The sequence below is a fragment of the Rattus norvegicus genome, chromosome 2, assembly GCF_036323735.1.
Source record: "Rattus norvegicus strain BN/NHsdMcwi chromosome 2, GRCr8, whole genome shotgun sequence".
NCBI lineage: Eukaryota > Metazoa > Chordata > Mammalia > Rodentia > Muridae > Rattus > Rattus norvegicus.
In genome coordinates, this window is record NC_086020.1 from 190,976,555 (window position 1) to 190,999,750 (window position 23,196).

The following is a 23,196-nucleotide window of genomic DNA, read 5'->3' on the forward strand; positions in this document are numbered from 1 at the left end:
CCACTCCAGTTATCCTAATCATGATAATCCTTCACTAGCATGCCCAGAGGCCACCTCCCGGGCAATTCTAGATCTCATCGAGTTGACAGTGGAGATTAACTAGAATAGTATGGCCATGATATAATGAAACCCATTTATTTTTGTGCTAATTTAGAAACTAATTTTAAGAACGAGAGCTCTGATGTAATGAAACTTTTATCCTTCAGAGATAGGGGTCTCTCTCCTAGTTTATATCTTAATATTTGCAGCAATATGGTCTGCTGTAAAATGTTTCCTGGAACACGAATAAGTCCTTTTGTAATTAGAAAGCAGGGAGCTGGTGACAGTATTGTGTGGAAGCCTTGCTGCTTCACTCAGACTTATTCCCAATGCAAGAAAAGCTGAAATAGAAAAATAACAACCTCAGTGGGCAAGGCTCTGTGTGGCTTTCCATTTCATTTTCTCTTTAATTTTGAATGAATGCCTGCGATTGAAACCTCCTCCCTGGAGACGTGCACCCTGCTGACGACCGCAGCCTCACATGTGGATGGCTCACTTCTTCTTGTGTACTTTGCTTCTCAAAACTTCCACCAGCTCACCGTGCTGAAAGCCAGGCTACCTGCTCTATTATTCTGTGCATATTTAATACCGTTGGAAGCACCGGCTGGTCCTAATGGGCTGCCTATTTTGGCTTCCAGCTCACTGACTCAGACTTGGGTTACTGTTTCTGATGATGGACCAATTACAAAGTTGCCTGGGTTCTGAGTGGTCTGTCCTTTGCCCTACTTTTCCTCCGTAAGCCTCATTACCTTTATTGCAGAATGTGAAATTTTTTCAGGAACTCATGCAAGATATTTGAACAAATGCCCAATTTCTTTTAAGTCCTATGGAAGGCAGCAACCACAGGATCAAAGACGCATAAAGCAGCCAAACATGGGTCCCAGGGCAGGGCAGATGACCCAAAGCTGGCCCTTCCCCGGGAAGGCTTCAGTTCTGCACTTCTGAAAGCACCTCCCAGCCAGGCACCAAAGTGAGGAGACAAGGTCCTAACCCCACCCGTGAGGTCAAAATGGCATCTTCTCGTTTCTACCTCGGACAGACTCTGTGTAGTAACATGGGTGAATATATTTCTGAGCGAAATCTTTCTCTTCAGTTTCTGGAAATGTGCTTATAAAGTCCTTTTGATTGTCCGTGTTTTCCCTGGCTTAAATAGTTCCTACCTCCATGAAGTTCCTGTGGAAATTTAATGTTTTTTTCTTTTAACCAAGGCCTTCATCACATTTGGCATCTTATTAAAATGATGTGTCTTCCTGTACGCCTGTGCGTACAAGGGTGTGTCGTGTGTGTGTGTGTGTGTGTGTGTGTGTGTGTGTGTGTGTTAGAATTCGGTGTCAGGCAAAGGGCGTAAGAAGGAGGTAAAGAATTTACCCAGCACATGAAAAGTCAGAGGGAGAATGTATTGAAATACACTGCAAGGGGACAGGAGGCAAGCTCCCAGGGAGAGGGGACTCCAGGCTGGGAGGTGGGGACACTATTTGGCCTTAATCTTCTGTGACATTCATGCCAGGTCGCTAGCCAGGCTGGCTTCTCAGTATTTTGTTAGGTGCTAAGTTTCATAGTGTGCACTGTTTCATGAGACTGGCCACCTGAGGAGGCTCCGGGTCATCAGGAGTCAGGCTCCAGGCTCTGTATAAGACACCAGAAACCATCAAGGTCAGGCCGAATAACCTGCCCTAGTTGTTAAAGTGAGACTTTAGGCTTTTTTCCCTTTGGCCTTTGTCTACATTTACTTTAACCATGACCTCTCCATGAAGACAGGAACTCTGTTTACCTCAGTTCTGTCTTTTATGCATCTTTCCTAACACTACAACTTTCACATAGTGAATATATGTAATAAATACTTAATAAATTGAGTTAGGTGGTGTCAGCACACACCTTTGACCCCAGCAGTCAGGAGGCAGGCGAATCTCTGTGAGTTCCAGGCTAGCCCGGTCTACACAGCAAGTTCCAAGGACAGCCAGTGCTAATTTGAGACACCACAAGGGAAAAAATGTAATAAATTAGCAACAAACCCAAAAATATTGATTTTCATTTTGGGCCCCTTTTGAAAGAGTCTCTAACAAAAATGTACTGTTAATTCTCACACGTGGGTTAGAAGACAATACTGTAGGTTTTATTTTTTATTTTTATTTAATGTGTGTGAGTGTTTTGCCTGCACATATGGCTGTGCACCACGTGCATGCTGTGTCCTCCGAAGCCAGAAGAGGAACTTGGATCCTGGGGAACTGGAATTCTGGATGGTGGCGAGCCACGTGGGTGCTGGAAACAGAATGAGGATCTCTGACTGCTCTTAACCACTGAGCCATCTGTCCAGCCTCTAGAACATAGAGACTTACATTAACATTTCCCAGGGTTGTTCCTGGAAACTATTCTGGCAAAGTAAAAAGTAGAAAACAAGGGTAGAACATCTCACAGAGAACGTTTTTGTCCTCCCCACCCCACCCCACCCCCACCCCCACCCCCACGGTGCTAAGCCAGGGCCACTTGCTTCTTATTCCACAAACTAAGAACACTCTGCCCAGAAAGGGTCCCCAAAACAGTTAGGTAAGACCACTAATAAAATCCTACTGAATTAGAATAATGTGGAGACTGGAGACTAGCAGGGCTTTGATATGCATGGCAGCTATATTTACAGTATACAGGCATACTGGTATACACCAGTGGAGAACCAGATGCCCATTCACCAGAGGCAAAGGGAGATAAGAAAAGTGGCTCTCTCTGACAGATAGAAACCCATTTCACAGATTTCCCAGAAATGCTCTGCCAGCAATCCTCCTATGTTCAGCCAAAGCTGAACCCAGAGAGTCATTTGGGGACATCAGTGCCTTTTGAGGGGAGTGAGGGGTTCTCTTTGGACCCAACACCTTTCTCCACCAGTAGCACACTTGTGAGACTCCAGTCTTCTGCTCTCGTCACTGGTTTAACTAAGCGGAGTGAATGGGGTGAGTGTGTGCAGCGCTTTGAAAAAGCTTACGTGCATCAATGTGTATTATAGGATACACAGATTTACCTGGCGAGCGACTGGAGAGATTAAAGGATTCTAAGGCAGCAGACTTTATTCGTTACAAAACGGGTGGCTGCCTTAGGGTTTCTAATGCTGCGATGAAAGCACAGGGACCAAGAAGCAAGTTGGGAAAGAAAAGGTTTATTCTGCGTACGCTTTCACATCGCAGCTCATCACTGAAGGAAGTCAAGACAGGGACTGAATGAAGCAGGGCAGGAATCTGGAATTAGGAGCTGATGTAGAGGACATGGAGGGATGTTAGTTACTGGCTTGCTTCCCCTGGCTTGCTCAGCTTGCTTCCCTATGGAACCCAGGACCGCCAGCCCAAGGTTGCCCCCACCCACAATGGGCTGGGCTCTCCTGCATTGATTGCTAATTGAGGAAATACCTTACAGCTGGATCTCATGGAGGCATTTCCTCAGCTGAGGCTTTTTTCTTTCTGATGACTCTAGTTTGTATCAATTTGACACACAAAACAAGCCAGTACAATGGGCTAAGGAGAAACGTATTTTTTTAATTAATAAGCAAGAGATTTAGCTTGGCTGGGCTGACAGTTCCAGCTTCTCTCTCCAAGCCTCAGGAGGCTGACCCACTTCCCAAAAGACTACAAGTTTAGAAAAAGAAAACAAAAGCAAAACTGCAGGTGGCTCCTTAGAGTACTTGCTGACAGACAGAGCACTTTCTAACAGACAGATGGCAAGGTCCAGTGGTGATGATGTTCCGGGACACGTGTAGGCCTGGGGTGATAGGGATGGGCTCAGCTCCTTTAACTGAAATATACAACCTCCATCACCACCCACCACCCTCCAGCCCCCACCTCTACTCCCTGCTCTCGTTGAGTATTTCAGTCTCATTCTGTTGCTGGGATAAAACCCACCGATCGACAGCAACTTAGGGGAGAAAAGGGTTTGTTTCACCTTCCTGGTTACAGTCCATCATTGAGGGATGGCAGGGTCAAAACTCAAGCAAGAACCTGAAGTAGAAACCATGGGAAAATGCGGCTTGCTATCGGATTCACTTGGGTTCATGTTTAGCTAGCTTACTTGTATAGCCTGGGGAATGATACTGCCCACAGAGGGCCCTCCTACGTCCATTAACCAATGCAATCCCTCACAAACAAGCCTACAGGCCAGTCTGATCTGAGTTCCTCAGTTGAGGCGCCTTTCTCAGATGACTCCAGGCGGTGTGAAGCTAACAGTAAGAGCTAACTGTGAGTGAGTGTGCAGGACTCAACTCACTGGCTGCTGCCCAGCTGCTCCTAAACTTTTCAGAATGGAAAAACTAAAATCTTAAACATGAAACAATAGGACTGGAGAGAGAGCTCAGAAGGTAAGTGTGTGTACTGCTCTTGCGGAAGGCCCAAGTTTAGCTCCCAACGCCCACAGCTGCCTATAGCTCCAATTCTAGGAGGTTCTAAAACACTCTTCTCACCAACTCAAGCACTGGGTGTACTCACATATACATATACATACACATCTGTATGTGTGCACACATATAACTTAATACTAATAAAGAATAAAATAATAACACAATCTAAAAGAACGGACTTACAGCAAATAGGTACAAATAGAAACTATTTACGGCAAGAAGTAATGTATGGAGAGTCCTTTGGATATTATGAACTGTCAGCTGTTCGGTCCCAGAACAATGCTTTTGTTAGTTTGTTAGGCAAGACGTAGGCAAGTAACATAACATGGATGGTTTATACAACAGTGAGTGTGCTATCTCAGTCCAGACCGCTAGGCTAGCTACTTCTGAGAGCGAGGAGAGGGGATGTATTCCCCCGTCTGCCCTGGGCCTTGGAGACTGCCAGCCTAGAATTCCTATCTGCCTTCACCTTCACCTGGAGTTCTCTCTCTCTCTCTCTCTCTCTCTCTCTCTCTCTCTCTCTCTCTCTGTGTGTGTGTGTGTGTGTGTGTGTGTGTGTGTGTGCAATTTTTTTTTTACTTTTAACTTAATTTAGTCTTTGAAACTGTCTCACCATGTTGCCTACACTGGTTTTGAGTCCCTGAACAAAAAGAGGCCCTCCTTGCTTCGCCTCTGACCTAGTTGGGATAACAGGCACACACAATGCTGCCAGCTCAATTTCTCCCACTCCACCAAAGACACCCACTCCAGTTTTATCTCATTTGAATTCCTTATATCTGCAATGGCCCCACTTGTAAGAGATTCGCATTCTGTGGTAGGAGCCTATGGACTTGGGGATGGGTCAATATATGCAAACTATGACATGTTTCTAGTAAATAAAGCAGGGATTGCTCCTGTCCCGTTTTATAAAGAAATGAGTCTCAGGAGGTTATCAGAGAGTCAAAGAAAGTGAAATGCCTTCACGAATGCAAGTGGCTGCAGTCAGGGTGAGCCACAAGGTCCTTCTTGCTTTCAGTTTGATGAGCTCTATTCTCAGGCCTGGCGAGTAAGGTTCAGAGAGGGGAAGTGGTCACTGAGGTCTTATGGTTAGCCGATGCCCTGTTTTTTAAGAGTACCTCTTACTGCCCCATGGCTGAACCTCAGCAGGGCTTGCACTCCAAGGCAACTGTTGACTCAAGTGTTTCCTCACAAGTCAGCTCTCTGTGATGGGCCCATCCTGAGCCGAAAGGAGGCCGGTACAGTGAGCTCATTCAGTACAGAGAACATGCTGTGTGCATCCCGTCTCAGTCTATAGCACCATTCTTTACTTCCCTGTGCTCTCTTTTGTCTTGCCCATTGAATAACTGCAGAGTAGGTGTGAGGAGGATGTGAGTCACCAGGGGCTGAACGCCCACTCCTGGTGCTGTCCATGACAGGACAGGCAGGAGAGGGCGAGCTTCTCAGAAATGGCTTTGCCAATGCACCTCTTGACCTGGGCCTTCTGTTCTGCCTGAGTCAAACCCAATGTCCTCCTGAAGCATGGGTTAGCCTAAGCCAGTAGTTCTCAACCTTCCCAATGCTATGGCCTTTTAATACAGTTCTTCCTGTCGTGGTGACCCCCCCCAACCATAAAATTATTTATGTTGCTACTTCATTGTTGTAAAATTGTAAAAAAAACAATGGTTTTCTTTTACCCTGCTAGGTCTGGCACTGTAGTGCCCCAAGATATCTATCTGCTAGATATCTAACCAGAAGCACACATCCCAACTCTGTGTCGGCCCAGTGACTGCCACCACACACTCTCCCAACCCAATTCTCCACAAGAAAGAACACACAGCCCAATAACCTTTGATCCAATTGATAAGATATAATTGCCCACCTAAACATACAAAGCCCTATACACATCCATCCCTTAAGAACATTCATAACAACCTGTAAACACACAGAGTGGAATCTTAACGTCAGCCTCCATGTTCTCTCGGCTGCTTCTCTGCCAGTCTCCCATCCTTTCCATTTCAGTCTCTTCCTCCTCCCTTAAACTTTTCTCCCGCCCATCCTTCCTTCTCATCCAATGACAGGCTTTGTTCTATCCTGTACCCATCCTCAGCTGTATGACATCCTACACTCGTAACTGTAATATTGAGACTGTTGTGAATTATAATGCAAATACCTGTGCTTTCTAATGGTCTTAGGGAACCCCCAAGAAAGGGTAAGTGGACCCCAACCCAAAAGGCGTCTCAACCCACAGGTGGACAACCACTGCTTTTCCCACACACACACTGCCACCAGCCTCCACTCTGAGGAGCACTAGACGAAGTAACTGAGTATAGATCTGAGAGACAGAGTCTAACCGTGGCTGTGCCACTTGCTAAGTGACGTTAGGAGAGATGCATAATGTCCATGCCACTCATAAAGTGACACACGTGAAGTTATTGGATGGGGAGATGATATAAGCTGTGAGTGCTGTGTGGGACAACATGTCTGTCACAATCCAAGCAGACAGTGAGTATAAACAACACTCTCTTATCTAGCATTTTCTTTCTCAAGTGTCATATGTTAATCTGTTAATTAACAGCTGTCAGGATTCATGTCAAAATCCAACAGTGTTTGTGTCTGGATGATGGAATTGTGGATAATTTTATTGTTCTATTTGTTGGTTGATTAAGACTTTAAACTTTGTTTAGTAAATATATATATTTTAATTGTAGTGTTTCGGTAGAATCTTCTCTAGTGAACATACTAAACATGTGTTTCTTCAACTGGAAAACATTTTTTCATAAATATATTTTGATCCTGTTTTCTCCTCCTCCAATTCTCCCTAGATCTTCCCTCTCTTAAAGCAACTTTATGTTCCTTTCTCCCTCTCTTAAAACAAACAAAACCCCACAAAACCAAAAATGAGAACAACCAAAAGACTAATAACAAAAACTGCCAAAACAAAGCAAAATGAACACCAGAAAGTCCACAGAAATACTGAGTTCACCTACTGCAGGGCATGGGACCTGCCCTTCTGTGTGGTTTGTACACCCAGTGAGACTCCATTCGAGAAAACTGATCTTTCCTTGAGGTCAGATAGCAATTGCAGATGGCGTCTTAGTGCCGGGAGGTGGGGGGTGGAGTGGGGGAGTGGGATGGATGGGAGTGGGAGTGTTGGGGAGGGGGGATTGGCATGTCCACTTTCTCCACTCAGTGCTGGAAATCATCTGCCTTGAACCTGTTCAGTTCTTGTATGTTTGTCGTATTGTCCCCTTTTCATCTCTAATTTTGATTCATTTGGATCTTCTCTCTGTGTCTTTTGGTTAATTTGGCTAAGAGTCCCTCAATCTTCTTGGTTTTTCAACCAACTAACTCTTAGTTTCTTTGATTCTCTGTGTTCTTTTTGCTGTGTACTTCCTTCCACTGTGTCCCATGTTTTGCTGTGTGTTTCCTTCCATTGTGTCCCGTGGGTTTGGGTGGTTACATGTTCATTCAGTCCTAAAAAGATTTTAACTTCCTTCGTTTCTACATGGACACATTTTATATTCATTAGCAAGTTGTTCAGTTGTCAGAGTTTTTATATTTTCTACTGTTTCTGTTGTTGATATCCAACTTTAGTCCATGGTGGTCAGATAGGATGCAGGGAGTGATTTCAATTTTCTTATGTCTCTTGAGACTGGCTTTGTATCCTAGTGTGTGGTCAATTTTGGAGAAAGGTCCATGAGCTGCTGAGAAAGAAGTAAATCCACGAGCGTTTGTGTGAAGTTTTCTGCAGATGTCTGCTAGGTTCATCTAATAATGTAGTGACATACTTGAAGGCTCTAGAACAACAGAAAATAAATAACACCCCAACACCCCAAAAGGCTAGAGAGCAAGAAAGAATCAAACCCAGGGCTGAAACAAGCAAAAACAAAAACAAAAACAAAAAAAAACAAAAAAAAACAACAAAAAAAAACCCAACAACAAAAAACAATACAAAGAATCACAGAAACTAAGAGTCAATTCTTTGAGAAAACCAAAAAGAGTGAGAAACTCTTAGCCAAATCAACCAAAGCACACAGAGAGAAGATCCAAATGAACAAAAATTAGAGATGAAATGGGGATAATATAACAAACATAAAAACTGTGGCATCACACAGAAGTGGGGTACTGAAGTCATGCACGCACTCTAACTGTGTGAGGTCAGTGTGTGAGGTTGGCTGCAATAGTGTTTCCTTATGAACATCGCTGCTTAAGCTTTTCCTTAATTCCTTCTCACAGATTGGAAGCTTATCTGGGAGGGGTCTTGCCCAGAGCTCAGCACTCCCTTTATTCCATTTAACAGCTAATGAGCTTTTCATCTCCTTGAGCACTGGCCTTAGCTTCATTACACTTCTTGGTGCTCCCTTTTTCCTCAAACTGTACATTTTGTATTTTTTCTTTGCTCAGTTTAATCCTTTTAATTATAGATCTGAATAAGTGTGACCACTAATAACCACATGACATAGTTAATACTAGACTGTTTTGAAATTTCTTCTACAAACACCATTAATTCAAAAGTCTTCAATTTAGCCTCAGGCAAATTTTTTTGGAAAAGGGCAGAAAGCAGCCACATTATTCTCCAAAATATCATAATAGTCTGTTACTATTCTTCCCCTCTGAAACCTCTTTAGCAGGGCCTCCACCATTCAAGTCATCCTCAGCTCCACTGTCTTCCACACTCTTACTTGTGTGGCCCAATAAGACCCTACATAAAGCATTCAACTGCTTTCCTAATCCAAAATCCCAAAGTCCATATTCTTCCAGAAAGCAATACAGTCAGGCCTGCCACAACAATACTTGTTCCCTGGTATCAACTTCTTTCTTAGTCACTGTTCTGTTGCTGTGAAGAGACACCATGACCAAGGCAGCTATGAAAAAGAGAAAACAGAAAGAGAAAGACACTGGGCCTGGCTTGGACTTTGAAACCCCAAAGCCCACCCCGACTGACATACTTTCTCCATCAAGACCACACCTTCTATTCTTTCTCAAATAGTGCTACTCCCTGATGACCTCATATATATTCAAATACATGCTCCTATGGGGAGCGGTTGTCATTCAAACCATCACAGTGACCTTCTGTTTGGTATATAAACATTTAGAATTGCAATATCCTCTTGATTTTTCTTTAATTCATACATCCTATCTTTTCCTATCTCTTCTGATTGTTTTTGGTTTGAAATCGATTTTTGTCAGTTATTAAATATCTTCTTCACCTTGCTTGTTGGGACAATTTGCTTGGAATGGCTTTTCCCATCATTTTACCCTGAGGTGATATCTATCCTTGATGATATACTATATTTCTTGGATACAGCAGAAAAGTGAATCCTGTTTTCTAATTCAATCTTTGTCATTTTACTAATATTATGAGTTATCAGTTTACTAATATTGAGAGTTATCAATGAGGTATGTTTATTGATTTCTATTATTTTGTTGTGGTAGTGTGCCCCCTCCCCTAGCACTCCCTTGTATTTATTCCTTGTATTTTCTTGGAGGTAGTAAGCCTCTTCTGATGTAAGTTTTCTGATGTAATGCCTTCTGTAGAACTGGACTTACAGTTAGATACTGTTTAAATGTGTTTCCATCATGAAATGTTTTTCTTTCTCCATGTGTTGTAACTGACAGTTTTGCAGGGTATAGTAATCTATGGCCTCTCAGAATTTGTAGAACATCTCTCTCTAGACCTTTCTGTCTTTCTGAGTTCCCAGTGAAAAATCCAGTGTTATTCTAATGGGTCTGCCTTTATATGTTATTTGTTTTGTTTTGTTTTGCTTTGTTTTCACTTGCAGCTTTTTAATATCCTTTCTTTGTCCTGTACATTCAATGTTTTGATTGTTTCATGGGGAATTTCTTTTCTGGTCTTATCATTTAGTATTCTGTGTGCATCTTGGACCTTGATAGTCAACTCTTTTTTTATTAATTGGGGAAAGGTTCTTTTATAATTTTATCAAAAATATTTAATCTTTGCTTCTCCTTCCTCTTTTTCTATTGTTCATTAGTTTGGTCTTTTCATTATGTACCAGGTTTCCTGGATGATTTGTGCCTAGACTTTTTTAGATTTGACATTTTCTTTGACTAAGGTGTCCGTTCTTCTACCTTGTCTTCAAGACCTGAAATTCTCTCTCCCATGTCTTATAATCTATCAGAGAAGCTTATCTCTGTGGCTTTGTTCGACTTCTTAAGTTTTTCATTTTCATTTCCAGTTTTATTTTAGCTTGAGTTTTCTTTGGTCATTCTATTTCTACTTTCATGCCTTGCAGTCTTAAAATGTTCTCAATATTTCATTTAACTGTTCGTGCTTTCTCAGTCTTCATTAGGGAATTGGTCCATATCCTCTTCAATGTCTTCAAACATATTCATAATTGCTACTCCAAATTCCCTGTCTTATGCTCCAGCTAACCTGCACTTCTCAGGGTTAATTGAAGTAGCTTTACTAGCTCTTAGAGGAGGCATGCTGTCTTAGCTATTCATGTTTGTTTGTGCACAAGGATCCAGACATCTGGAGTTATAATGTTTGGGGTATTTTTCGGCATAGATATCTGGTCTTTTTTGAGTGGGTAGTTCTGTTCTTTGTTTCCTTTTGCCCAGGTTAGATCCTAGGAAAGTATGGTGGCTGAGGGGTCTCAAATACTGCTTCTGTCAGGGGGCAGGTAACACAAAGAAATGGAGATGGGCTAAAAAGAAAGTTAAAGGGGGCAGAAGGAAATATCTAAGGAGACAGGGCCCTGGGAAGAAATCCTGCTCTTCCCTGCCAATAGGCAGAGTCTGTAGGAAGTGGGTTTGGGGGGAGAGTTCCTGAAGGCAGGTTAAGAGTAAGTCTAGAGTGGTGGGGAACAGGGGACGAGAAGGATGGTGAGTTCCTACTGTTGTGATTTCTTTGGTAGGAAGTGTTTCTGCAGATCAGCAATTGACACAAAGGAATGGAGATGGCCTGGAAGGGAAGGAGGAAAGGGTCTGTGGGAAAGAGCTAAGGGGAACCTGGGTCTGCACCAAGAGGTGGAGTCCTCAAAGAATGGAGGTAGGGTAGAAGGTGGGGCTCCTATAGGCAACCTGTGGAAGGATGAAGAGTAGGTAAGTTTGGAGGGACAAACTAAAGGGCTGGGGGAGTCTGAGTTTGCACCTAGATGTGCAGTTCTAAGCTTGTGCTTTATGATTTATGACTGCTAAGTCATAAATCTCCAGCCCACTCCTTTAAAATAAAGGCCAGAAGACAGCCACTGAGGATTTACAGGCATGGTAGACCAGCTATGAATAGATACAAAGTCAGAAAGACATGCCCAGGAGGAGGTGAACATCTCCAGAAAGAATCAGGAAAAGAAAACAATAGATCAAGAAGGTGAGCAGAGTTGATAAGGGTAAAGCTGAGTGGGACACAAGTCTCCCTCATGTGCCATTGGGCAATATGGAAAGATTACCATCAGTCTACTCCAAGAGTGGTCTTCTCTGATCTGGAAATAGGGAAGGGAGATGACACTGTCAGATAAAAAGGAAGTTTCTTCACCTGTGTTTGGTCTCCAGTGAGATGGGGGTGGCATCTCTGAGACCTCTTTCTAAGGTACCTATTTCTAGGAAGAACTTATGTGAGAGAAAAGCTTGAGAATGCCTTAGGTAGCATATATTATATGGGGCAACTGGAAAGCACTGTGTCAGATACAACAGAGAGGTGACTTGCTGTTTCTCTGTCTCTGTCCACAGTATTATTAACGTCATCATCATCCTGGCTGGAGCCATCGTACTCATCATTGGCTTTGGTATTTCAGGTATGTCCTGACCCACACAGTCTATACTGTGTCCATCTCTGTTAAACCTCTTCTCCCTCACTGGGGCATGAGAAGGACAGGATTTCTTCTCCCCAGAATATTTTAGAGCAGACACTTGCTCTCCATACTGGGTCCTCTTTGCCTTACACATTTAACTCCTTAGATGTTAGCCTCTTCTAGACAGGAGCCTTAGGTAAAGGGAGAACTGGCCACGACTTCCACACCATGTAGGAAACACATGCCACAATAGCCGCTCTTCAAGGCTCATGTCGCAGGAAGCCCTCCCATCCCTCTTCTGATTGGCCAGTTCTCTAGAGCATGTATTGCTGTTAACTATGATGCAATTAGACCAGCAGCTGTCTTCTCTAAGGCTGGTTGTTTGCTGTTTCCCATAATCCACCTGACTAGGGCTAACATATATATTTTAACTTGATCTGTGACCAAGCTGTAACTTCATGATTTTTAGCCTTTATATTTTCAGCTGCCTTTTTCCTACATGACTCTATCTCCCAATATCTGGCTATTAAATAGGGACCACAAGGCCTGAACTAAACAAGACTTGCTCTGTGTGTGTGTGTGTGTGTGTGTGTGTGTGTGTGTGTGTGTGTGTGTGTGTGTGTGTATGTGTGTGTGTGTGTGTGTGTGTGTGTGTGTGTTAAGACAAGGCATCAGCATTCTTACCCACTTTCCTTATCATCAAAAATATATTCTACTTACTTTAAAATTGAATTTTTCTATTTTTTTGTTTTTTAAGATTCTACTTTTACTTTTAATTATGTGGCTATATGTCTAAGGATAGGTTTGTGCACTTGAGTACAGTGCCCACAGAGGCCAGAAGAGGGCATCAGACCCCAGAGAACTGGATTCCAGGTGGTTGTGAGCTGCTCAGTGTAATTGGGGAGCTAAACTCAGGACCTGTGAAAGAGCGCTAGGCACTCTTAACCAGGGAGCCAAGTCACCAGCCACTTGTTCTTCTTTCTCACTTGTAGTCCTAGCTGGAAAATGGCAATGGGTATTACCAGATCTCTCCTGACCCATGGCTTGCTTGCCTTTTCACTCCCTTAATAGATTTCTTCATTTTAACATAGCCAAATTCACCACTTTTCCTTCATATGCTGAACTTTAATCAATTTAAAACTTTTTTCCCTTCCTTGAGGTCATGAAAATCTTCTAAATTTCTAAAAGCTTCGTTGCTTTACCTCTGACTAGTATGTTTACAAACCATCTAGAGTGGCTTTTACTACATACCGGTCAAGATTCAATATTTCCATGTGGCTATCCAGTAGACCCAGTGCCATTAATTGAAAACATATTCTCCCTCTAATGCATTCATCATTATAAAACAGCCTTCCATGTGTGTGCTGATATATTTCTGAACGTGCTGGTCCATTTCATTCTAATACAGATGGTCCTTGATTTATAGCAGTGCCGTATCCCAGTGTCCCAATTGTATGTGGAAACATTGCAAGTTCAGTGCATTTAATATACCCAACCTGTCAAACAGCATACTTGACACGCAACACCCTGCAGGGTGTGGCCATTGGCTCTGTGAACATGTAGCCCAATGTTCTGGCATCACCACTAGTATCCCACCATGTATCCCACCATGCATCACCAGCACAGGAACACATAAAAGGTCAAAATTTGGAGTATATTTTTTGCTGAATGCGTATCATTTTTGCACCATCATGAAGTCTCATAATCACAAACTGAACCATCCTAACTGGGAGACCATCCATCTTCCCTTTTAATTACCTTCTTTTGATTTGCCTTATTTCACCTCTTGTACTGTCTCTAAATCTTAGGTCTTCTCCTCTTCTCTTCTCCCTCCATGAGGACTCCTATGCAGTTAACATTGCATAGGGGTGAGAGGCTCATGAGCCTCCCAAGGAGCTATTGGTAGTTGATAGTTGCTGGAGGAGGGGAGACTCTTTGCTCTGTGACTAGCCACCGCTGAGTCACCTATGCTCCTGTAGATAATCTTCCACCCACTTGCTCATCTGAGAAAGCCTAATTAAACCTATTGGGTCACAAGAAGAAATAGACGAAGTAGAAAGGAGTCTTAGGAGAAGGGCGTCCACAGGAATGACAGAGAGACCAGAAGGTAATAATCCGGTGAATATGATCAAAATTATTACACACATGCATGAAAATAAGGAAACTTATTATCATATATCACTAATTAATATATACTAATGAATAAAAGGGAAAAAACAAAATCAAGGGCCGAGGATGGATCTCTTACCCAATGTACAAAAGTCTGGGGTCTACCCAACACTGCAAAAGCAAGCAAGCAAATAAATAGATGAGCTTTGTAAATGTGAGCCCCATACAACACAAACTCCACTTACAGTGAATTGCTTGAAGAGAGGTTGAGGGACTCTTGTCAACCCCCAGTTAAAGGGTCTTAGGGAGGAAGGAGATGTGGCAGGAAGGTCTCTGGGTGCAGTAGGCACCTCTGGCTTTGCATTATCAGTCACTCACTGGCCTCTCCAATGGTTCCACACGGTGGGAGAAAGGATCAGAGACAGATGACTCTCAAGTTAGACAACGCCATGCCCTTTGGAAGGGAACGCCATGCCCTTTGGAAGGGAACTTTCCAGAATCAGTTTTCTTACTGTTAAAATATTCAAGATCAATGTGTGAGAACCTAGAAACTACTTCTTAACTTCTTGACGTGTTCACGTGACAAATGGCTGCCAGGATTTGACAACACAAATGCTATTAATACACATTTCCTGTTACCAACATATTCATTTAGCACCTCTTGGGAACTGCACAATTTCCTGACCACCCCAAGGTAGACCTCTTTTGAAGATAGGTGGTCAAGACAGGCAGCCATGAGATATCATCTAATAATGCTCTACCTTTGGACACTGGATATACCTCTATGCACTTATCAGAAACATTATTCAAATTGGTTAGAAAATATTTGATATTTCCAAACATTACAGACATTTGCAAAAATAGCTCTTCACATTCTTAGATTTATGATCATTGGTTGTTTTATTTTAAAAATTTTACATTTATATACTGTGGTGTTAGGGATCAAGCCTAGGTTCTTACACATGCCCGGCAAGTACTTTGTCACTGAATTACATCCAGTCCTATTTCTTTTGTTCTTAAAGTCGTGATATCTTTATAATGGGTTGACTCTTGTCATATTTCAATCTGCCCTTAGTTATCAGCAAAATATGGTAGAAGGAGCTAGGGTAAGTGCCAGAAGAGACTGGTTTGATCCTGACTCCCGTACTTGCTAGACACAGGGTACTAAGTAAATCGCTAACCTCAGAGCTCCTTTATACTCATGCACAGAATGCGTCTGATGAGCATTCTTACCTCTGTGGCTTAAAATGGGCCACTAAGAGCAAAGCATTCAGTGAGACATTCCTTTCTTACCTCCGGAGGCCTTGACCTGCTGTCCTAAATAGTTAATGTTTTCCATATCTGTGGTTTAAGGTTTGGTATGACAAGTCAGAGACACCATTAGGCCCTTACTTGCATTGTATCATTTAGTCCGGTTAGAGACCCCATGAAGGTACACCCTCATTTTACACATAAAAGCATGAATAAAGGTCTTGCCCAGTGTCACATAACCAGAAAGTGACAGAGCTAGAACCCAGAGTAATATAGTCACCCTCTTCCCAGATGCCCACACTCTGCCACATCTCTACTTCTTCCCTTTCCCTCTCCTGATCTAGTATCTTTCCTAGTTTCTTCATATAAGCAACTGCTACACACCCATTTTCCTCTGTGGCCAGCATGGTACCTACCCATAGGTATCATCCCAGCCCAAAGTAGGATGTATGTTTCTAGCACTAAGTCATAAGCTATGGTGCATTCTTCACAACAGCGCTCCAGCCGATGCTACAGGACCCTCTGATAAGGGCTTCTGGTATGTTTTACACCATTGAAATGTATCTATACCCGCCCCAATATCCGTGCTCCTACAGGAGAGAAGCAATTGAACATTTCTCACCTGTGTGATTATGTCGAAACCACGGCTTGCTTACCCGTGATGTCTCCTATTCCTTTCTTCATGTGACCAGAGCGGTGGTAGGAATTGCTCCATTACCATAGTGTTAGCTGTCAACTTGACTCAATCCCAGTCACCTACCAAGAGAGAAATTCAACTAAAGAATTGCCCAGGTCCAGTTGGCCTGAGACCATATCTGTGAGGCATTTCCCTAATTGTTATTTGATGTAAGAGGGCTCAGCCCACTGTGAGTGGTACCACCCAAGGGCAGGCGGGCCTAGGCTACGTAACAAAGGTAGCTGAGGAGCTAGGGATGTGGCTCCACAATTGAGAGCACTGGCTGCTCTTGCAGAGAATCCAACTTTAGCTGCTAGAGTCTATGTAGTATATCACGACCACCCACAGCTCCAGCTCTAGGAGATCTGACACCTTCTTCTGGCCTCCTGGAGCATCAGACATAAATATAGCACACATAGGCAAGCACTCACATCCAATAAAAATAAATACATACATGTTTTAATTAGAAAAGAGTAAGAAGTGGCTGAGCAAACAGAACAAGTGAGCCAGGAAGCAGTGGTTCTCACCTTGTGGATCATAACCCCTAAGCCGATAAAGTGACCCTTTCACAAGGTCACCAAGACCATAGGAAAACACAGATGTTTATATATTATGATTCATAACCCTAGAAAAATTACAGTTATGAAATAACAATGAAAATAATTTTATGGTTGGGGGTCACAACCACATGAAGAACTGTGTTAAAGGGTTGTAGCATTAAGAAGGTTGAGAGCCACTGATCTATGGTCTCTGCTTCAGTTCCTGCCTCCAGGTTCCTGCCTTGAGCTCTTGCTCTGGCCTCCCTCAACAGTGATGTGGAAGCAAAGCCCATTATCCCCTCCCTCCTCCAACTCACTTCTGGACAATGTTTTATCACAGCAACCAAAACCAAGCTAGGGCACCCTCTTGAGCTATTTATTTATTTTCATCAAATTCCCCTGTTTTACAATTTCTGAGGAGTTTGGGGGCAAATGAGACCAATTAAATCTGTGTCAGTCACAAAAATTCTTTATCAACAGACGGTAGCTTCTAACCCATCTCCAAGGGACTCTCATCCATTTTATAGCAGTCACCTAGGAGCCTCAGGTGGTCAGAATGCCTGGAGATTTGCACCAGGACAGGCTTCGTAATGTTCTTTGAGCCAGGATGTGTTTGCACGTCTGAGCACAAACTCTGCTTTTGCACATTAAGTTCTGTTCAATTCATGTAACAAGCATTTGTTGACTCTGACTGGATGCAAAGCAAGCCTACCTCTTGGTGATGTTTGAGGTTCTCACTGGTTTTAGTCTCCTCTGTATTTCCTATGGGTGAGGAATAGATCAGTGAATTCATACCACATCATGAACTCGACCTCAAATGACCCGAAGCTGCAGCAGGTCCCCAGGCAGGCTGGGGCTGCCTTTGTTTAATTACCAAGTTCTCTAGGAGATGAGTCAGTGGATTCCCTACCTATGGGCTCAAGGCCCATACATAAAAATGATGAATTCCGTAACACAATTACCAAACTGAGATATGTGGTTATCATTTCATTTCCTCTGTAATTGTGCTAATAATGTGGAGGTTTTTTTTTCCTGAAAAGTAATTTTTCAGATTAACTTCTATGACACTTTATAAAGTACAGTCACCTTCTCTCTAGCTCTGACTGAGTCCTAGTTTTTCTGCGGTTTCATTGAGAACCCATATGCATTTTTATTGTCTTAAAGGCTAATGTTTTTCCCAATTTTTAATGCAGTGACCTTGGCATGAGCTTTTTACTCTGGCCACAGGATAGATTATATAAGCAATGCTTTGATTTGTGCCCATTTACTCATAAACTCATAAAACATTATTTCTCTGTAGAACAGAGCAGTAAACGCTCTCAGACCTGTAGTTAGTACTGAAACAGTTTCCCCTTGGGCAAAGCTTGTACGAAGTCCAGACGTGCGTCAAGGAGGAGGAAGGTGGTTGCCATGGTAAAGAGAAAAAAGAGTTATGGGGGCAGGTGTATCTGCCTATTCTACCTTGGAAGGCTGGAAAGGGTTTCCCAGAAGAACTGCCATCCCAGCTGGCTCAAGTCCGAGTAGACAGTGGGTAAGCGGGCACAGCGAGCTGGACTCCCGATAGGAGAAGGACAAGCAGGGTGGTGAAGGTGTAGAGTGTGACCATGAAGCCCATTTCAGCCTGGGCCTTTGAATAAACAGGGATAACTGAAAATAAGCCTGCATCGTCAAAGCAGAGTTCAAGAAAAAGCCTGGCAGGAGACAGGTGCCGCGTTCTCCTCATGGTCTTCTTTGCCACCTCTCCTAGTTAGTTTTCCAAATCTCTCTCACTAAAGGCCACACATGGCAGCTGCTCCCCAAATCCCTTTTCTTCCATACTGCCAAACCTCCAAAGCATCTTCCAGCCCCACCTATGCATGCCCATTTCCTCCCCTCTCTCCGTTTTTAAAGCTATACTTATTCTTCCGTCCCTGGCCCTCTGTTCTTTTCTTCTAATGCAAAGCTGTCTAGCTCAGTGTCTTCGGGTCTATTTCCCATGTACTACACTCATCTCTGTTACAAAGGTCTTGGAGTCAATTAGACAATCCCGAGCCTTAATGAGCTAGAAGTGCCAAGGACTCCCTTATGTCTAGAATGTTTGGTTCTGTATTTGAAAAGGAACATGTACTAATTGTTTGTGAATCTTTAAATTGAAGAAAGAAAATCAACAAACTATTGCACACAGACAAAGAAGGGGGACAGTGGGAGAGGAAACTGCCAGGCAGAAACAAGAGGCATTCACTGCGTGCCAGGCAGTGCCTGGCATTGAAGGCCAGGCTGGGAAATCTGCAACTCATTCCCGAGCCTGGAGTAACCATGGCAAATTAGTGCCTGGGTGACAGATGTATTTGGCTCGTACTTTTAAGGAAGCTGCCTGTAAGAGCAATGCATTTAAATGTGTTGGAAGGAGGAAGATATGCACGGTAGGAAAACCAGTAAGGTAGCTGACACTGTTGAGAGGTGTCCAAGAGCCATCTCGGTGACATCTGTGGGTATCAGAAAGGCCTGTGTGGACCATCTTAAATGATTAAATCAGGTGTCTATCTGAAGAGTATGCAGAGGTTGGGAGAGCACCTTCTGCCACTGTCCTCAGCAGTCAACATGACTCTTAGGATGAGACTCCTCATGGTCTCTTCCCCATCGATCCTTGTAACTGTTCTATGATCCTCTTGGACTCCTCGGCCATTTCCTTAGCTTCACATCTGTGTCATGGAAACCACTAAAGATATTCAATTAATTGAATTACCCTAAAGTCTCATCAGTCAGAACAACTGGCACAAGGGGCCCCGGGCTGGGTAGGCAGTAGAATGGAGATACCACAGTAGTCAATGTTCCTCCAGTTGGCAGGATCAAAGGGGTGAGGAAGTTAGCTTCTATCTTGGACCAAAACATCACTAAGTACCACTCTTCGATATGGTGTAGATAATACTATAACTTCAGCCACAGCTCTTCCCTTCTCCATGCCTGAGTTTCTTCATCATCCCAAGAAAGACAAAGTTCCTGCATGTTAGAACTGAACTTTCTTTGGAACTACTAGTCATAGTAGTTAACATGAAGTTTCACTTTGTGTCACCTCTGATTCGCTATGATACCTTACCTGAGTACATGCCGTTCAACAAATCAAGTTTACACCCATTTGATTTGTTCCTTACAATAACCTCTCAAAGTAGACAAGACAGATACCGTTCCCTCCATTCCCCTGAGAGCTAGAATAGTCACATGACCTACTTCTGGTTGTTAAGGAACAAAGCCAGAATGTGAATCCTCATGTTCCAGAGTTCCTCAACTCTGATGTGCTTTCCTCTCGCTGCCTCTGAGGGCTTGGGTGCATTGTTCTCACCAAAGCCATTGTGCACAGATCTGCTGTAGATACCAACATTTCTTCCTGCTCTTTCTAGTCATGTCTTTTTGTGTCCTTCTCTACTTGTCTAACTGACCTGGACATCTCTGTCCAGCATGTATTAACGGAGAACATGGCTGTCCAAGTATCAGGGCCTCACTGGCATGGGTCCTTCCTGAATTGCAGGCAAGCACTTCATCACGGTCACAACCTTCACCTCAGCTGGAAATATTGGAGAGGACGGGACCCTGAGCTGCACGTTTGAACCTGACATCAAACTCAACGGCATCGTCATCCAGTGGCTGAAGGAAGGCATCAAAGGTTTGGTCCATGAGTTCAAAGAGGGCAAAGACGACCTCTCACAGCAGCACGAGATGTTTCGAGGCCGGACAGCAGTGTTTGCAGATCAAGTGGTGGTTGGCAATGCTTCCCTGAGACTGAAAAATGTGCAGCTCACTGATGCTGGCACCTACACATGTTATATCCACACCTCAAAAGGCAAAGGGAATGCTAACCTTGAGTATAAGACTGGAGGTGAGTTGCATCCGGGTGTGGGGGGAAGCTCAAAGATATCTGAGAATATCTGAGGGCATGAGTTATTGATAAAAATATTATGGTGTGCTCATAAATGACCAGTATCAGACCAAAACTATCAGTTCTGTTAGTGGTCGTCTTATTGTTACTCAAGACCATACCGTAGGTACCTGCAATAGTCTCTTACGATCTTTGAATTTCCTGGTGTATTCTTAAAGACACAGTCTCTTTTTGTGTCTCTGTCTCTGTCTCTCTCTCTATCCCTCTCTCTCACTGAATATCTCTGTCTGTCTCTCTGTTTATCTCTGTCTCTCTCTCACTGGATATCTCTGTCTGTCTCTATGTCTCTCTGTCTCTGTCTGTCTCTGTCTCTCTCTCACTGGATATCTCTGTCTGTCTCTATGTCTCTCTGTCTCTCTGTCTGTCTCTGTCACTGTCTGTCTCTCTCTCACTGGATCTCTCTCTGTCTGTCTCTCTGTCTCTCTGTCTGTCTCTGTCTCTGTCTCTCTCTCACTGGATCTCTATATTTCTCTGTCTGTCTCTCTGTCTGTCTCTCTGTCTCTCTCTCACTGGGTCTCTCTCTGTCTCTCTCTCAGTGGCTCTCTATCTCTGTCTGTCTCTCTGTCTCTGTCTCTGTCTCTCCTTCCCTCCCTCCCTCCATCGCTCCCTCCTCTAGGGTATAGAGGATCCTCTCTCTGCAGCCCTAGTTGGCCTGCAACTCACTATGTAGACCAGGTTAGCTGTCAAACTCACAAAGACCTGCCTACCTCTGCCTCCCAACCACTGGGATGAAAGGCACAGAGCACCACCCCTAGCTAATGAATGTGGTCTTTCTAAAGTAGGCCCTACCATTGCTAAATAGGGAAAGCCCACAATCTGTCCCAGAATATTTCTATACTAATTAGGCCTAAGCCTGCATCTGAAATGAGTCCCTCCAGAGACTCCTGACAAGGACAGCATTTTAGAAGAGATACAAAAAGAACCAACCAAACTAATGCTGTCGTAGAAACTCAGTAATATGGCCCCAGTGAAGCCCACACCTTTGTGTCAACACTTTGTGTCTAATAGATGTTTTCTGAAAGTATATATGAGGGATTCAGGTAGATGCAAGGAAGCATATGAAGACGGTTAATAAACAAAAGTGATTGCCCCTCCTTCACAGTGCTTCTGGTACAGTGCTTGCAGAGTCAAAGGTCTGTGCAAGGGTACCAATTACTAAGCATAACAAAGAATAAGGGAAGTAGAGATAAAACAGTTGAGGGGTTCCAGGAAGAGAAAGAACACACCCCAATGCACATGAGAGAAGGGGCAAGAAGCCCTCGTGGAGAAGGTTGAAGGATGGCAAAAACTAGCCTGTGCCACCCTGATCTAAACTAGTCTTTGTACAGCTTCCTCAAACACCTCCTGGGTATCTGTAATTCTACACAGCATAGCCGGAGAGTCAGAACACTCTCTGAGCCACATCTTCTTCATCTTGAGATGGAGATTAGTGGGGAAACGTGAGATGGTCAGACCAACAAAGCAAGCATCAGTGAAAAGGTTAAAACATTGGCACAGAGAATACAGTACTAACGTATGGCTCGGGGATTAAACTACACATTCACATGCTCACAAGGAGGGGGATGAAACAAATTCTATTCAGACAGAAATCCCAAGCAACTTACTTCTCTCTTCCCTTCTCCAGGAGGTGGAGGTGACACTTAGCACTCCTACTCTGCCTTGTCAGGGTATGTTGGAATAGTGAAGTCACCTTTCAAAGACACCTAACAAATACTCCCTCCCCTCATCAGCAATTGTGTGTGGAGAGCATGCACCTCCTAGCATGTCATGTTGATGGGGAAGCTTTTCCCGACTACTGTCTTCCTCTGCAACGCTAACCATGAGAACATGTAAATCCCAGTAGAAAGGCACCCTACACGATACCTAACCAGGTACTCAAAACTGTGAGAGCCATAAAGAGCATGGAAAGATTGAGAAAATCTCACAGTCCATAAGACCCCGAGGCGACACAATTACTGAAAACATGGAGACCACATTCTGAAACAGCAACAGGAAAAACAATGTCAATGGGTAAAATACAAATAAAGTCTGGAGTTTAGTTAACAGAAAAGCTGGTTTCTCGGTTTTGAGATACAGTGACCATTTAACATGCCACATTAGAGGAAACAGACCGGAAAGTCTACAGGAATCCTCTCTTGCAGAACTCTGTCTTTGGAACTTTTATGTAAATCTAAAGTTGTTCACGTAATGAAATCTCTTTGTACGTTAACTTTTTAAAAGATTCGTAACATCCGAGAGCCAGGGAAGATGGCTCAGTGATTAAGAGCACTGGCTCTTCTTCCAGCCCAGCATGTACAAGCAGCTCACAGCCATTTGTAATGCCAGCTCCAGGGGATTCCGGCCTCTACAAGCATGCCATGCATGCGGTGCACATACACACATGCAGGCGAAAACTCAAATACATAAAATAAAAATAAACACACCTCTTTAAAGAATTTAGTCCAATAAAATAATTCTAAAATTTTAAAGTTGTAGCATAGATATAATCACAGATAGCCATTGGATTATTGGGAGCACCAAATGATTTTAATACCTGGCTTACACTTCTAGCACAAGGTACAGGTTCA

The 23,196-nt window shown here is 43.4% G+C and overlaps 1 protein-coding gene and 1 long non-coding RNA gene across 4 annotated transcripts in view; one reads left to right on the plus strand and one right to left on the minus strand.

The window, feature by feature from the left end:
• Window positions 1–23,196, plus strand: part of Vtcn1 (V-set domain containing T cell activation inhibitor 1) — a 68,057-nt gene that overhangs the window by 34,331 nt on the left and 10,530 nt on the right. Inside the window, exons 2-3 of the mRNA NM_001024244.1 lie at window positions 12,080–12,144; window positions 20,222–20,569. Coding sequence (NP_001019415.1) covers window positions 12,080–12,144; window positions 20,222–20,569 — 413 coding nt within the window. The remainder of the gene's footprint in view (window positions 1–12,079; window positions 12,145–20,221; window positions 20,570–23,196) is intronic.
• Window positions 1,993–23,196, minus strand: part of LOC120100897 (uncharacterized) — a 47,563-nt gene continuing 26,359 nt past the window's right edge. Inside the window, exons 4-7 of one of the 3 annotated variants that reach the window (XR_010064363.1) lie at window positions 17,429–17,478; window positions 16,124–16,257; window positions 14,629–14,761; window positions 1,993–2,356 (exon numbers count right to left, since the gene is read on the minus strand). This is a non-coding gene — a long non-coding RNA (uncharacterized LOC120100897). Of the gene's footprint in view, window positions 2,357–14,258; window positions 14,762–16,123; window positions 16,258–17,428; window positions 17,479–23,196 lie in introns of those variants that run through there. The other 2 variants (XR_005501160.2, XR_005501161.2) reach the window with 2 other exon arrangements.